Source organism: Orbicella faveolata, unplaced genomic scaffold (genome assembly GCF_042242905.1).
Source record: "Orbicella faveolata isolate gen_17 unplaced genomic scaffold, um_ofav_v1 contig_2, whole genome shotgun sequence".
Lineage (NCBI taxonomy): Eukaryota > Metazoa > Cnidaria > Anthozoa > Scleractinia > Merulinidae > Orbicella > Orbicella faveolata.
Window position 1 is genome coordinate 9910178 of NW_028301547.1, and position 14978 is coordinate 9925155.

Consider the following 14978-nt stretch of genomic DNA (forward strand, 5'->3'; position numbering starts at 1 on the left):
ATTCTCAGAACTTGCAAATGTACGTGATGAAACAGCATTTTAAGTTTTTGATATCTTACATCTTTTCTTTATTTTTGTTTTTTATTTTCCACAAAACATTACGTTTAGTCCTGAAGCGGTCATGGAGAAAAGGAAAGCAAAAGTTTAGCTTCTTACCTCCTGCTTGAGTGTCTCGATGGTCCTAAAAAGTAGAAAAGAAAGTACAAATGTTAAATTCGTCGACTTTTTACACAATTATCTTACAGGGGAGATTTGGTAAGTATTGGAGGACGAAACTGGAGAACAATTTGTTGTTTAAGTCATATCAACAAATGCAATTCACTTGTTTGAACATTGGGTTAAATTAGATAAAGCGCTCTTTCCATTTGATGAAAAATGCTCCCTATTAATAAATTACTTAAACTCTTTTCTCTGAACCCTACAAGGCGAAAACCTGATCACGACTGTGCAAAATATTATTCAAGGCAATTGTGTACCCACATCAATAAAGTCATGGCGAATTTTAATTAGTTAAATTTATTTTGCAAACCACAGCAAAAGTTTACTTACTCTTCCATTTCGCCAAGTTTACTTTCTTGGTTGGCCTAAACCAACGAGAAAGAAATTACAGTCTATAATTTGAATGCTCTGTATTTCTTCAAGTATTTGTGACTATATCATTAAATATCAAGACTTCACTTTGCAATACATGAGAGGGGACTGTAAGGACAAATCAAACATTGACTGTTTTCAGGGCTATTTTTTTAAGATATCATGGCTGCTAATGGTGTTCGCTGCATGGTAGCTATATAACCTCGATTCCAAGCTGTCTGGGTAGTTGATGTTTTAAACGGAAATATAAGCTAAATTTGTAAGATGGCGGACATGGGTAATTCGCACGTTTATCAATAGTTGATGCCGGCCAAAAATTTTACCTTCATAACCTCTAGGCCTCGGTTGGTTCTTTTTTTAAAATCCTTTAGGCGTTGAGAAATGCATTTGTTGTTCTTCTTGGCCTTTTCCAGCCTGGAAAACAAAATCATTACCTCGTACGTGATAAGAACTTCCACAAATGTAAATTTTGCATTCCACCATGGACGAAACACTCAGGTTCATTAGCCAGGCAAACATTCAAGTCATTTTATAAAGGTAGGTAAAGTCTGCATACGAGCCAAGTGGCTCATCAGACCGGAACTTATTCTGGTTTCAGTAGCATGAAGCGACAAGGAGTATTACTACTCCCCCCTGAATGGCATGCTAGTCCATACCAGGGTTACCCCCAGCATTAAATTTTCCGGTACCATTTAAACTCCTCAGGGTGGAGAGAGGCACTGTGAGAGTAAAGTGTCTTGCCCGGCTGGGAACTCTACACAATGTCCCCGGCAAGGATTTGAACCCGGACCGATCGCTCCGGAGTCGAGCGCACTAACAATGAGACTACCGCGCCTCCACAAAGGGAGCGACTAAATACACTTTGATTCTTTGAAACTAAAAGAAATCTTCCGTAATTTTAAGTTGCCAAGTTATCCAAAAAGTATGAATGTACGTAGATTTGCCTCGACCAGTCGAGAGAGAAATTTCAATTTAGCTTTTACTTACTTAGTGGTAGCTTTCTTGAGAGAGAGCTTCTTTTCATCCAGGGAACGCTTGTGCTCGTTTATCTAGCGAATGTATCGATAAAAAAACTATTGTTAAACAGGCACAAACACCGGCCTTAAGAAACGGTTTCACAACTTCATCTTGCAAATGGAATGGTGTGAGAATGAGCCACCCCGCAGGAAAAAAGAAAAAAGTTAAAAGCAAGTGTATTTACCTCGCCTACCAACGCCGCTTTCTGCGCTGCGAAGTCTCTGTTAAAACAACGAAAAACACATTTAACGAGTTCACTTAGTACGGTATGTTTCCTTTTAACAACTTACAGAGATTAGGCCCTTAAAGAGCCTAGTAAATAAACTGGCCAACACAGCATGCAGGTTTACTCCTTGAGGTTTGTATCGTATTTGTCTCCCCACTACGCAACCGTTAGTTTTGCATGACGACCCTAATAACGGCTGCGAAGGAGATTATCTCCCCACCACCGTGCCCCTGAAAAGTAGCTAGTGTACCACACCCCGTATTCGTACCAGGGATTCTCTATTGGGAATTTTATCTAGGGCCTTCGACTATTTATGGAAAGTTATGTAGTGAGTCATTATTTCTAGATGGCCATGAATTCAAGGCTTCAACGGGACTCGTGTTTCGTAAGGCATAAACCATCTTTAGCCATCGAGTTTATTCCTGCCAACCCACCTAATTATTTAACTTTTTCCAAGCATGTAACATTTATTCAATGCTTTCCTAGCAGCATTCATAAAACATATCTGAGATGTCATTTTTTACATGTCTAAAGCCACCAAGTAATCTGTAGATTTAGGCAAGCCTTAAAGTGAAACTCCTGGGTCGGGTTGTTCAAAGCTCGAAAAGGCTAACCCAGGAGAAGCCAAAATTTTGATCTGAGTTTTGTAACTTTGCGGTGAGGTTTTCTGTTTTGGGTTTGAATGATCTCAAAAGCAGTGAAAAACATTCTTATACATTCTAATTTATACTTTGCTTGGATTTTAATCCAGGATGACCGTTAACCGGCTTCCGAGCGGTCCGACCCTGAGTAAAATAAGTTAACCTGACATGCGATCCAATCAAAAAACAATAAAAAAACTAGCACTTGGTCAGCGGTAAACTTCACAAAACGTGATCTCAATAAGCTCTAAACTTGCGCCCATGATATGGTCACGTGATACTGGTCAGAGGAAACCTTATTTTGACAGGTTTAAATTGACCATACAATGGATATCCAATATCAAAGAGGCACGCTATAAACCAAGGCTGCATGTCTCTATCAACCTTTTGCTGGAGTATGGCCGGCATCCTGCGCGACTCCGTCGCCGACGTCGTCGTCTTGCGTACGCGCCCACGAGCAATACCGTTAGCCATGATAACCATGAGAAAATCAATTCATGAGTTTCCTTTTCTTTTGTTTATGGGTAACGACCGGTCCAAACGCTGCTCCACTAATGTACCGAACCAAACTTGAATAAGTTCGACTTTGAGCGACGGCTGGTTCAGACGGTACACTTGCGTCGAACTTGTTCGGGAAGCCCGTGGTAACAATTTTCGACGGGAAAATGTGCGTTCTGAATTCAAGAACTCTGTCCAAATAGAAAAGCCGTGACTAACATTTCGCTGTTATAGCAATACTTAGAGAAGCAAATTCAAACTCAAGGTTCAGTGTTTGTGGTTAGACAGGTTTTCTCCCAGTTAATTCGACTTGTTAATGGGAAATCTCATAAGCCGGGCTATTATCACGAAGAAAAAGCAAAAAATGAATTTGCGCTACAGAAACTCGCTTATATAGTCCCGTTTCTCATAAATCGAAGGCATATTTTGTCTTTATTTTTAGCGACGACTTCGAGTTTCATGCATGACTGGTCACGCCACTCAATTTGGAGCCAATCACGAGTCCCGTTATATGAAAAACGCATTACAGTAATTCATGCATAAGGTCCGACGCATGAGAAGAACGCCGTATGAATCAACTTCCGCTCCAACGTCGCATAGTGCGACAAACCCTGCATTTAATTTTGTTTGCCGCACTAAACCTAACCTGCCGAACCAAACTGATTCAAACGCCGCTCTTCTGCCGTACTTAACTCATCAGTTAGGCTCGGCGCATGAATGGAGCGGCGTTTGGAACGGGCCTTAAGGGGCTTCGCTTGGCGTCCCGTTAGTAAACTTTACATTATGACTCCGTGAACTTCATCTGAACAACTATCTAAATAGGAGCTGAAATGGGATTAACAGAATTGCGAAATAGGAAAACATAATACACAGGGAAATAGCTGTTGTGAACTTTTACTTACAATGCCATCGACCTCATTTGGATCTCCAACGACCTCATTTGGGCCTCCATCGACCTCATTTGGACCTCCGTCTTCAACGAGAACAGAGAGAAGTAGAGAAGTTGATGATCAGTGACTTTTTGTACAGTGAAGAAATACGTTTGTTGTATTTGTAGCTACCTATTGATGTTCACGGTTTCACCCACCTGGTTAACGGTTGTTTGGTTGAGTTCTATTTCAACCTCTTGAGAAAAACATTTGTCTTCGAGCTGCGCTTTCTCGGCTTTCAGTCTCGCAACTTCGTTTTGAAGTCTGGCAACCGTTTCGTGCTCCAACATTGCGAGATTACTGAGAAGAGAAATAAAATGTCGCATTTGGGTACGTTGTAACAGGAAGAATGATGTGCAAGGTGTATTTTTAACCAGATGAGAAGCCTAAATTTTAATTAACAGTAAGTATTTGAAGGCCCTTGAAGTCATGGCCAGTATGGTTTCCATTTCTCTCCAGTTAGTACATTGACTGATGTGTCCATTTTTTCTCAGTTTCACGTCGGTGCTCTGAATAAAAGCTTTTAGGTAAACAATTTTAAATTGTTCATGCATGTGTCCTTTGTGACTCAAAGGGAATAAAGGAGAGAGTAGAGTTTTTGTAGAAGTTATCTTAACTGACTTACTGGAAAATAAACTATGCTCTTCTAATCTTGTAGAATTGAAAAACACACTGTTTTGCTTGCTCCTATTCATAATGGATTTACAGCATAGTAAACTTACTTTCTCTGCTCTAGTGTCTGGTATACCGCTCCCTAAATAACCAAAAAAGCAACAGCAACGACAGTGATAAATAATAAGCGTTACTGCTTTAAAAAATAACACTGAGGAATATAACTTACTGCACATAAAAGAAACTACAATGTTGGACACAACCAACAATACATGTGGAAGTTGTTAGTTTGTAAAGACACTGTTGCGTTGCGTTGCGTTGGTGGGCAAAGTTAAACACGAAGTTAACCGTCGTAGAGATTCTTTACTAGTCGAGCATTATTCCTTCGAACATATTTTGTATTTTGGGATATTTCTCCTTGTCTCTTATAAAACCCGATCATATGAAGTTACTCCTTAGAAACGGCGTGTGAAGATTGTACTGGCTAAAACTCATAGCGCGAGTTCTGTCACAGACTGGGAATATTTTCTCAATTTGTTCCCATGTTTTATACAAGTCAAATACAGCTTCTCTGTACTACAATAAACCTACCTGGTATTGATAATACCGGACTTCAACTTGTTGGTGCGTAAACGTTCTGCGACCAAAAAATCCAGTTTTAATTCTGTAGTTAGTAATCTTCGCCCTGAAGCTCAGTCTTTCGGTTAAAGTAAGAAAGTATCTCCTTCTTCGAGGTAGCTATCTAAATATTTCTTTAGGATTTGTCCACAAGCATGTTCCGTCATTGTCTTTATCTCTCACTTTCTTTCGTGTTGTTGTTCACACTTTCAAAAGCTGCGCTCCCTTACGCGTCAGAAGCATTTCGATCATTTTATGAACATTTTAAAGAAAAGTCTCAGTGATGGGGAAAAAGTACTGAATATTCTCTTGAATTACACAAATTTTAATTGAGATGGATATTTTTACTTACGCCTGTTGCATTTGCAGATTCCGCCTTTCTTCTTGTCGGGAACCTGTACTTGCAATCTCCCCCAATACCTGTAATGTAAGATGACCGTTGAAACACCGAGTTGAATTAAAGCATATTTTGGCTAGCATCGGATATAGATTTTCTAACTCGCTTTCAATTCGGTTTCATAATGTTAAGTTATAGTAACTGGACCAAGTGGAGCACAATTCGATTCAGTGAGTAATCGAGCAAATAATTTCAAAATCGAGGAGGTTCCATTCTGTAAATCCAGTCTACGAAGGTTTCAAACAAAACAGCCAGTTTGGAAGTTTATGATACCCGACGAAAGCATTAAGTTCGCTGGTACCCATTTATATACATGGGAGAAGAGACGCACGGTACGTTAGAGTAAAGTGTCTTGCCCAAGAAAACAACACAACGTCCCAAAATAGGGCTCTAACCCGGACCGCTCGATCTGGAGACGAGCAAACTAACCATGCCATATGAGGCTACCGCGTACTACTAAGCTTAAATTGACAAGTTTACCCCAAAGTAGAAGAACCTATTTTGCCAGACTTCAGTACACGTTGGTTTTTACTGTAACTAATAAAAGTAAATGTTTTTAGGATATGCAAACAGCGGCATATATGAGAACATTTTCAAAATAGTTATATCTAATCGTTACAATTTGAGCGCTAAACATATTTTGGCTATATTCCATATGTGTCGAGTTCCGCTGTGTACATGTTAGGGACGGTTTCATGCGTAAGAAAAATAGAAAAACAACCAAAAGAAACAATAGCGCGATTTCACTGGTCTGACCTAAACACTCCATAAACTTAGCTTACCTGGTTTGGTACAGTTTGGTTGGTGTCCCAAACTGGAATATTCACTGAGGAAAAAGTACGAGAACCAACACACCACGAGTCAAGAACGTATACTATTCATGAAAATACGAGAGCATAAGTAGCGCACAAAAAAAGGCAAAATCGATTATACCTCCTTGGAAATAAGCCATAACGAGCCAACCTTTTTGCTTTCTTTTTCAATTTGATTCGGAATATCAACGGCAAGTGCCAAATTTTACGGCAACTGATTTGTTGTAAGTGTTCTCTGATTCTGAGACCAATCTTTGCTTCACCGACGTAACAATGGCCAGCATGTGCCTAATAAGGCAAAGTGCGCGCCTGCACGCGCCGCCGTGTCACGCAATCTTGGAAATTATTTGTAAGTCCTCCCACCCTCTCCCCCTGAGACAAAGAGAAAAAAAGAAAACGAAACACCATTAGTTAGGTCTAAAATGACATTAACAGCCATCCCACCACTGCCTTAAGGTCCTTGATGGAACATAGCTGTCAGCAATTTATGGGTTTGTTTTTCTATGGACCGGAGCGCCAAATTGAACATCGTTAAACCAAAACCAAAGCATTAATTTTTGTGGCCTAACACAAAAAAGCAGAGATAATCCTGAACCGATCAAAACTCGAAGAAAATACAGGAGACTGACGAGAAGCGCAGGAAAACTTGAGGAAGCGAGTCAGGATTGGTTTTTGCTTTACTTCTAATAGTCCTTTTCACGGTTACCTTTGCTCATTTGCATGACAATAAAATCTAGCCAAGAAGTGAGGCAATTTCGGGCTATTTTGTAGCTCTTTTTAGCCCGAAATTGCCTCGCATTCACGTTGGATTACATTGCAATGCAAATGAGGAACATTAACCGGTGAAAGGGCTATTGGATGACAAAGAGGCGGAGATTTTTAAGAGCGATTGTTACTTGAATGTCGAATGTTTTCTCTTTTTTACTTTGTGCAGATGCACAGCCCGAGCACCTCAATACGCATTCTAATGCACACAAGGCGCATGTTCACATCACGGCGGAAGAACTAGATACATGTCTTAAAATAACTCGTGAGGGGATTACCTTGGGGATAAGCCGCCCATATGGAATCAACTGTCTTACTCCTCATCCTCTCTCGTATCATTTTTATATAGCATAGGTTGGTTAGGATGATGATTAATCCACGGTTCAGAAGTCACATTAGCTATGTCGTTCATTCTGGATTGTATCCGCTGGAGTGCACTTGACCTTCTGAGACATTTGTGAGTAGATTGAGGTGTCGGTGTGTTTGTGTACGAAGGTAAGGCGGCAGAGGATCAAGGAGGAATGAGTGTCTTCCCATAGTGCACTGCAACTGAAACAAAAATATCAAATTTTTTCGTGGCGTCATCATTCGGCGACAGTCTCTCCAACCTCGTTGCCATTCTCTCTCTTCTCTGCCTCCCTTGGTCGTTGGAAGAAAGACCCTGGTTGCGGCTGGTCACGTGACCACCTATGACACAATTTCTTTTACTGGGGTAGAGTCAACGAATAATTTTGTCGGTCTCAACTGAAGTGAAAGAAAGGCGCTGGTCATCGCTATGTTAAACCACACACGGGCGAATACACATTTGAAATTCTCCAGTCTTATTCTAAGCTTCACACAGGTTAAACGAAATATATTTACATATATCCAGCGTCTTGAAGGATCACTCTGATTTCAATTCCAGCCGGTCGAATTACTAAGAAGGAAAACTGTTTCGCTGTTTCTTGCTGCCCGAATTAACCTCACGGCACATTGTTCTCTATATGAAAGCGGTGTTTTATTTACCATTTTGCAAAATATAATTCTTGACTAAGGAACCATGTTTATTAACATCTGTCTGCTGAACAATTGTAGTGTACCACCACAGCGAAGCGTATATTCACGTTAAAACAGTCCTGTATTGTGTTATTGTATTGTAATGTCACAAAGGCGCTCCAAGAAGAACTCATCCTGGGCCTCGTCCATACTACGCCGAAGGAATTTGAAAACCGCATTTTAACTCTGAAAACACATCAAGTGTTTCCCGTCCACACTACGACGGGGGAATTTAAAAACACAACGATCACCGGTTATTTTGGATTTGTGTTTGAGGAACACTCGGTCAGGGAAATCACGAGTATCGTCATGTCATTGTTTTGTTTTTGTTTTTGTTTTTTTGTTTGTTTGTTTGTTTGTTTTACTTTTTTGAAAAGTTCCGTTTTCAAAATGTTCTCTATCTACACTAAAACGCGAAGCCGGTGTTTTCAAATCCCTCCGGTTTGAAGAGCGTTTTCGGAAAGCTCTGTTTTCGTGACGGATTAGTGCGGACGGTAGGCCTTGCGGCACAAATCAAGCTGCGTTTTCAAGTGTGAACGAGGCCTTAGTGGTCCGCAATAAAAAGTAAAATGTCCGCTGACCCGGCAGTCACGTCTATAGTCAACACTTAAACCCAAGTCTTAAAAATATCTTTCTTTACTATAAAACGTTTTAAACTTCCAGCTACTATACACTTGTAAATTTTCATTTTGAAACTGAGGATAACTGATCTCGTATTTTGCCAAGTCCATCTAACATGGTGTCTAACTTCTCTTTTGTTAGCTCTACGTTTAGACGTTTAACCGCTGGCATGCTGTTCTGTTCTGTCGCGGTCTCTTGAACCTGGAATGAAACAAGACCGTGCACTTAGAAACAAGAACCTTCCAGAATGTAGCACAAGGCGTGCAAATTGATTCTCTATTAATCCTTGGCATTAAAAGTCTTGACCATAAGATATCCATGTTAGGGAAGCTTAGATGCCTGTGTTATGACCAAGATATTTCTTGGTGCATTCTACGGACCAAGGATTGTAATCCATACATGTCACTGCATATAAAAAAATTACATTTTAATCGCGCTTCTTTAGGCTGTTCTTTCCTGTCTTCTTAGAGGGCTTTCACTTGCGTGTCGTTGAGTGTTGAAAGTAAGTCGCATTTGCTTTGGTTTTGCGTTAAACGCTTTGTGATTGGTTTGAAATTCTCGCGCCACTTTCTCATCCAATCAGAAAACCAAAAACAATCGCGACTCGCTCGTGCACGAATAAACATAGATACAGACCATGCGATATTAAAGCCACCAATCGCAACAAACGCAACGAACCAATCAGAACTTGAAGAAAAAAATGCACAGGGTGTCAAGGGCGGGAAAACGCATGGTCGGCGCCAATAGACCACTTTCGATATCTTAAAATTCAGCTTAGCAGCGAGGCTTAGAGGATACAAACAAAGGAAATTGAATGACATGTTTATTCATTTCTTTTGTTTGTGCCCTTTAGGCCTCGCTATCGAGTTGAATTTTAATATATCGAAAGTGGCTTATTACCCAGTCCTAGTCGAGTCTTCCCGATAAAACCCTAAGTTTGGTTGGCTGGAGTATACTACAAGAGTTCTAACAGCCAATCATAAAACGCAGCAAATGCATACTCAGATAAACAAATGATTCAATTTCGACTGTCAAGTCTATAAAATGTGCTTTAGCAACTTGATTGAATCTTACTGAATCGTCAACCCTGCAAAGCTAAAATGCTGCTGACATTTCAAAGTTCAGAAGCTGCACTTGCATCAAGTGTGGTATTCCGGTGGCTTATATGCACTTACCTGTAGCTGCATGATGCATGTTGGCATGGACATTCTACTGATGGCATTCGATGATGTTTTGACATCTACTCTCCAATCAAAATCAACCAACTTTGGCAGCGAAACTGTTGGAAAAGAAATAGAGAAAGGTTTGAAACAACACAAAAGATCAGAAGAAAAGGAGTACAGCAAGACTGACATGACCTTGCCCATTTAAAACATGGAAAAAGGGTACGTAAATGAACAATTATTAGTACATTATTGGGTAGGTGTTGATCTTTTCATGGTCTAAAACATTCTCCCTCCCTTCAAAATGAGACATTTACCAAATTTATGCAAGAGACGAATTATCCCACACCAAACTTTTTATGAGGAGATGATTCATCCATCTGAGATGATTAATCTGTCTCAGGAAGACGAATTACACATGGCTAATTCGTGTGAGAAGGATAATTTGTCCCACGTATTATCTCGGCCATTTTCCATCTGCCTCAAAAGAGAAAACTATCTGAATTCACAATTAAAAAAAAAAGGCCTTTACTGAATTCAAACTCATATGATGTTTGTGAACTCAAGTTGCACCATACAAATGCAGCGAACACTCTACTAGCCCCAACAACTAACCCTGACTCACTACCACATACATGATAGCAAACTGTTAGCAATTCTTATTGTCCTTGCTTTTTGGTTCTCTTTCATGATGACAACTGACTAATAAGTCTAAAAATGATTAATGAAGCCAAAGGTGAAAGAGTCGCCATACCTTGTTCATTTGTTGCATTTGTCCTCCATAATGGCCTATAAAATGACCGTAAAAATGATTCACTACAGCTCATTCTCTTTAAATTGTTACACTAGGCAATTTTGTAGTTGTATGATATTACATGTATTTTAGGCAATATTATTTTATGATTAACTTACATATTCTCTGCAATGATTTTGGAAATTAGCTCTCTGAGATTCTTGTGAAAGTTTTCTGATGGATGAGAGAGAACATTAGTACACTAAAATCTCTGACTACAAGTGATAATGCCCGTGCAGGGAGCACACAATCTTGCTGAGTAGGAAGAGAGTAAATAAAGGAATGAAAAGAATGAATAGTTTACATTTGTCCCCTGTTCTTAGGCAACCTTACAGGGAAAACCGCTACCTACAAGCCCTGTGTAACACTGTAGCACTAAACTCATACCTAGGCCATTTCGTGCTCTGCAACAATTTTTTTGGTTTACATATAACATTGACAAGGGAGGCAACTCTTTGCCCAAACATTTTGAACACAATGCGAATATTCACTTGAATCTCTAAATTTCGTTGCTTCCACGAAACCAAACAAACACAAGACGAAGTCAAAACATTTTTCTAAAACTTGGCTGAATTTGTTTTTGAATACTTTCACAACAGTCTGAGAATTTTGGCATCTTTTGCAAAGTTTTTTCTCAAATCGCTTTTCGCAATTTTGTCCCAATTTTTCAGTCTCAATTTAGTCATGAATATTTATTAGTCCTGATCAAGATCCATAGCAATATTCCTTTTAAAACTATAGCGTTGAAAAGTGCAGTTAAAAGTGCATTTGTTTTACTTTTAAAGAGCAAAAGCAGTGCTCGCACCCATCGTAACTAACGAAGAACACGCAATTGAGTTCTGATTGGCTACAGGAGACAATAGTAAACTATGCAATCATTCTTTTCACTCCTTTATTTACTCTCTTCCTACTCAGCAAGATTGTGTGCTCCCTGTGATGCCAGTAATAATACTGTTCACATTTCTTCAGAATTATTTAAATTCAAAAATAACTGCATGCAACCAATGTGAACTTGAAGACCATGTTGGAAAATTGACTGCATGCAAAAAAAATTTTGGAGGATTCTATCCTCAAACACCAGTCGAAAACATTTTCTCTTGTAGAAATCATCATCATTCATCAACTAATACATGCAATGATTCCTAATTTTTGTGTGCTACATTAACTCTAACTAGTGATCAACAGCATTGCTTTTTGTCCTGTTTACTTGAAAGCATGAACTTGGCACAGTGAAATTTTAATTAAATATTATTAATAGTGATTTTAAAAATAACTGAGCCTGTGTTTTTGGGTTTTCTTCAAAATTTCATAGTTGCCCCTAGGCTCAGGTTAATAATACTGAGAGTTACTTCACATTTAATTTATAATGACAATGTACACACCTGGAAACAAGTCAAAGACTGCTTTTGGCTCTGTAAGACATTCAAAGAGTGCAGCACATACCACAGATATAAGGCTCTCTAATAACTAAAAAGAGTCAAAGTTTCAATAAATCAATGTCACTGAAAAACAACTAACACTGCAGTCAAGAATTTACTACAGTACCAGACTGGGCAATATTCTGTTAAATTTATTGTTTCATATATGTACACAGCATTTTGTCTCGTATAAATCTAGCAATCTATATCCTGACTGTGCAGCAAATTAAAAGGGACAAATTGCTGCAGACATTTGCTACATCAATAGATTATAGATGAGAATTCCCACCTTTTCTTCAAGGGTCAAGTGGGCAGGCAGGCAAGTGCATGAGAATCTAACTTTGCATTTATGAAGCAATTTTCTCTCATGCTTGCCTTCTCTGCCACTCAAAAATCCTAAGAAAAACAAGTAACAACTCATAGTCTACACATAAGTGACAAGTTCATTTAATAAAAATTATTTGATTTTCATCCTCCAAAAGAAACTGTTTGACATTTCATCTTACCTGCCTTGCTTCATCAAGTCCAGCATCTAAGGATGCCGCAACATTTTTAAGGACAGAGGTTGGCACTGCAAGACAAAAAAATTTTTCTGTTAAAGAAAGTGCAAAATTCTAAACCTTTCAGCATCACATTAAAATCACTACAGGTAAATTTAAGACAATCAGAACTTTGCAGCCTTTAAATGAAAAACATCAAAACTTCTAAAACTAGCTGGCAGACAAGTGTAAATTTCCGAGCAGGGGACTAGCAGTGTGAGACCCAAGCACCTTACCCAGTAATGCAACCAACACTGAGCAACAAAATTGCCATGAATCAGCTGGAAATCTTTCTCTTGCAACACTCTAACCACAAGGCCATTTTCCCTGGGACATGCATCCAACTTAATTTGAAAACCAACGGATAAGTAACCACTCGCGCATAATATGTATACCAGTCAAATAAAAACAGATCATAACTTACGCAAGCTTACCTGATTCATTCCTGTACCTGAATGCCTCATGAAAAAGAGTGCGAACAAATTCTTTCGACTGGGCCTTGGAATAAATCAAGAAAATGATATTTAACTGTACTACAAGCAGACTTTATATATTTTAGTTAGCCACACCTCAAGTGAGAAAAGGTCAATTCATGGTTTACATGCAGTTGTCATCCTGGCTTAATCAGTGTTGGTAGATATTAGGAGCTAGTAATCTGAGGATTCCTTTGGATATCAGAATTTTTGTAGCAACTGTTTATTATAACAAAGATTTTGGTAACAATGTTTCTGATGCTTAACAGAAAGTGTACCACAAGGTTCTTATTTTCAAACAGTTGTTCAGTTTCATTCACAGACATCATCCAAAGATTTCATCAGCTACATGCATATGAAAATCCAGCATACAGTTATGCAGAGCAAAACATGGATTTTTTGGGTTACATAATTTCACTCTTTTCTGAGCTGCTGGAATTTTTCTGGGTTCAGGGTTAAAGCTAATAAAAAAAATTGGGGTCTCACAATTTGGCCTTATTTGCACTGCACCTCCTTGTCACTGATATATTACTTGAGTATCTTCATGGAAATCACATCAGTCATCTCTTTGGAAATGAAGTGGAGCAGTTGCTCACATTTGTGATCCCAGGGGAAGGCATTAGTCTACCCCAGGGTATTTTAACATTCGCATACATGTTTTTGACAACATCACCGCCAGTGATAATTGGCTTATCTGCAAAGACAAGACATTTACTTTATGGCCAGCCAGCTCTTAGCAGGTGATAATGAGACAGAAGATCTGTAGAATAATAAAAATTCTGAAAGTAGAACTTTTGTTGCATCTCTGCTGTGCCTTGATTTTTGTTGTTGAACTATTGGATGAGCCCAATTCAAGGCATTTGTTTCCTTTATATCAGTTAGCGTAAAACACAGACTGCAGATTGCAGACCAGGGGTAAAATGCAGACTGAGGATAAAATGCAGACTGCAGATTGTAGACCAACTACATCGTGTTACCATTTCCATCATTGAGAGCTAGCTGTAACCAGGCTACCCGGAGCATTTAGGCTAACGTGAGTGATATTCAGGCTAACCAGAGTGATATTCAGGAACTTACACTGCGATTAGCCTGAATAACACTGTTAACAGGTAGCACTCGATCAGGGAAATAACACGATATATAGTTAAAAAGTCTGTAGTCTGTAGTCTGCATTTTACCGTCATTTTCCATTATATTTTTACATTTGATGTTGCATTTTACCGTCAGTTTGCAATACCCCCGGTGACGTCTACAGTCTGCGTTTTACACTGACCGCCTTTGTACTCACACTACTGCGGTACGTTTGAACAATTCAGTTGTCCTTATGCGGTATTTTTCACATTTCTTCTCACAAAATGCTATTAAAGCCTCAGCCTGGGGCTAGAGAAATGGCCAATGCTATCAGCAAGGCAGTCACCTTTACGGTGCCAGTCTGAGAACGTTTTCATGAAGTAAGTTAAAGGGCTTTGATTTATACATGGAAGAGAAGTGAAAATTCGAATAAAGATATGTTTTCGTCTGTTACTACTACTTTCGATTGGTACTATCGAGTAATCTCCTCACCTTGAGCAGTAACTTCAGAGGAGGAAAGACATCTTCATCCAAAGCCACCGCCATCTTGGATGGTTTCTTTACCTGGGAGGGGTGGGACAGTAGTGTTATCCAGAAAAAAAGTTTTTAAGATCATTCAAACAGAAAAATCAGAATCGAATTATGTTATATGTTTTTTGTTCTTCTATTTAGCCTGCTATACTAGTAATATGATCATATGGCCATAATCAAAGATGGCGAGCACTGTTAAAAAAATTATATTTGGGCAGCCTTATATGC

General features: G+C 39.1%; 1 protein-coding gene and 1 long non-coding RNA gene across 2 annotated transcripts; both read right to left on the minus strand.

Annotated features, from left to right (window-relative positions):
- Window positions 1-810: 810 nt before the first annotated feature.
- LOC149111907 (uncharacterized) lies at window positions 811-3942 on the minus strand. Its single transcript, XR_016207011.1, has 4 exons — window positions 3876-3942; window positions 1793-1829; window positions 1579-1640; window positions 811-1005 (listed from the first exon to the last, which is right to left on the minus strand). It is a non-coding gene; the product is annotated as an uncharacterized LOC149111907 (long non-coding RNA).
- A 4817-nt stretch (window positions 3943-8759) lies between these two features.
- On the minus strand, window positions 8760-14803 carry LOC110051290 (COMM domain-containing protein 9-like). The gene is made up of 8 exons (XM_020757327.2): window positions 14712-14803; window positions 13110-13173; window positions 12643-12707; window positions 12101-12185; window positions 10838-10892; window positions 10680-10714; window positions 9938-10041; window positions 8760-8963 (listed from the first exon to the last, which is right to left on the minus strand). Exons 1-8 carry the CDS (start codon window positions 14763-14765, stop codon window positions 8826-8828), a joined length of 600 nt encoding a protein of 199 aa, XP_020612986.2. The 5' UTR covers window positions 14766-14803; the 3' UTR covers window positions 8760-8825.
- Window positions 14804-14978: the final 175 nt, after the last annotated feature.

What these genes read in the sequence shown, in the direction of transcription:
- LOC110051290 (XM_020757327.2), bottom strand. Translation starts at nt 14,765, where the DNA reads ATGGCGGTGGCTTTGGATGAAGATGTCTTTCCTCCTCTGAAGTTACTG. An exon ending in CTCTGAAGTTACTGCTCAAG is followed by an intron (nt 13,174 to 14,711) that starts GTGAGGAGATTA and finishes ATTTATTCCAAG; the next exon opens with GCCCAGTCGAAAGAATTTGT. An exon ending in AGTCTTTGACTTGTTTCCAG is followed by an intron (nt 10,893 to 12,100) that starts GTGTGTACATTG and finishes CTCATCCATCAG; the next exon opens with AAAACTTTCACAAGAATCTC.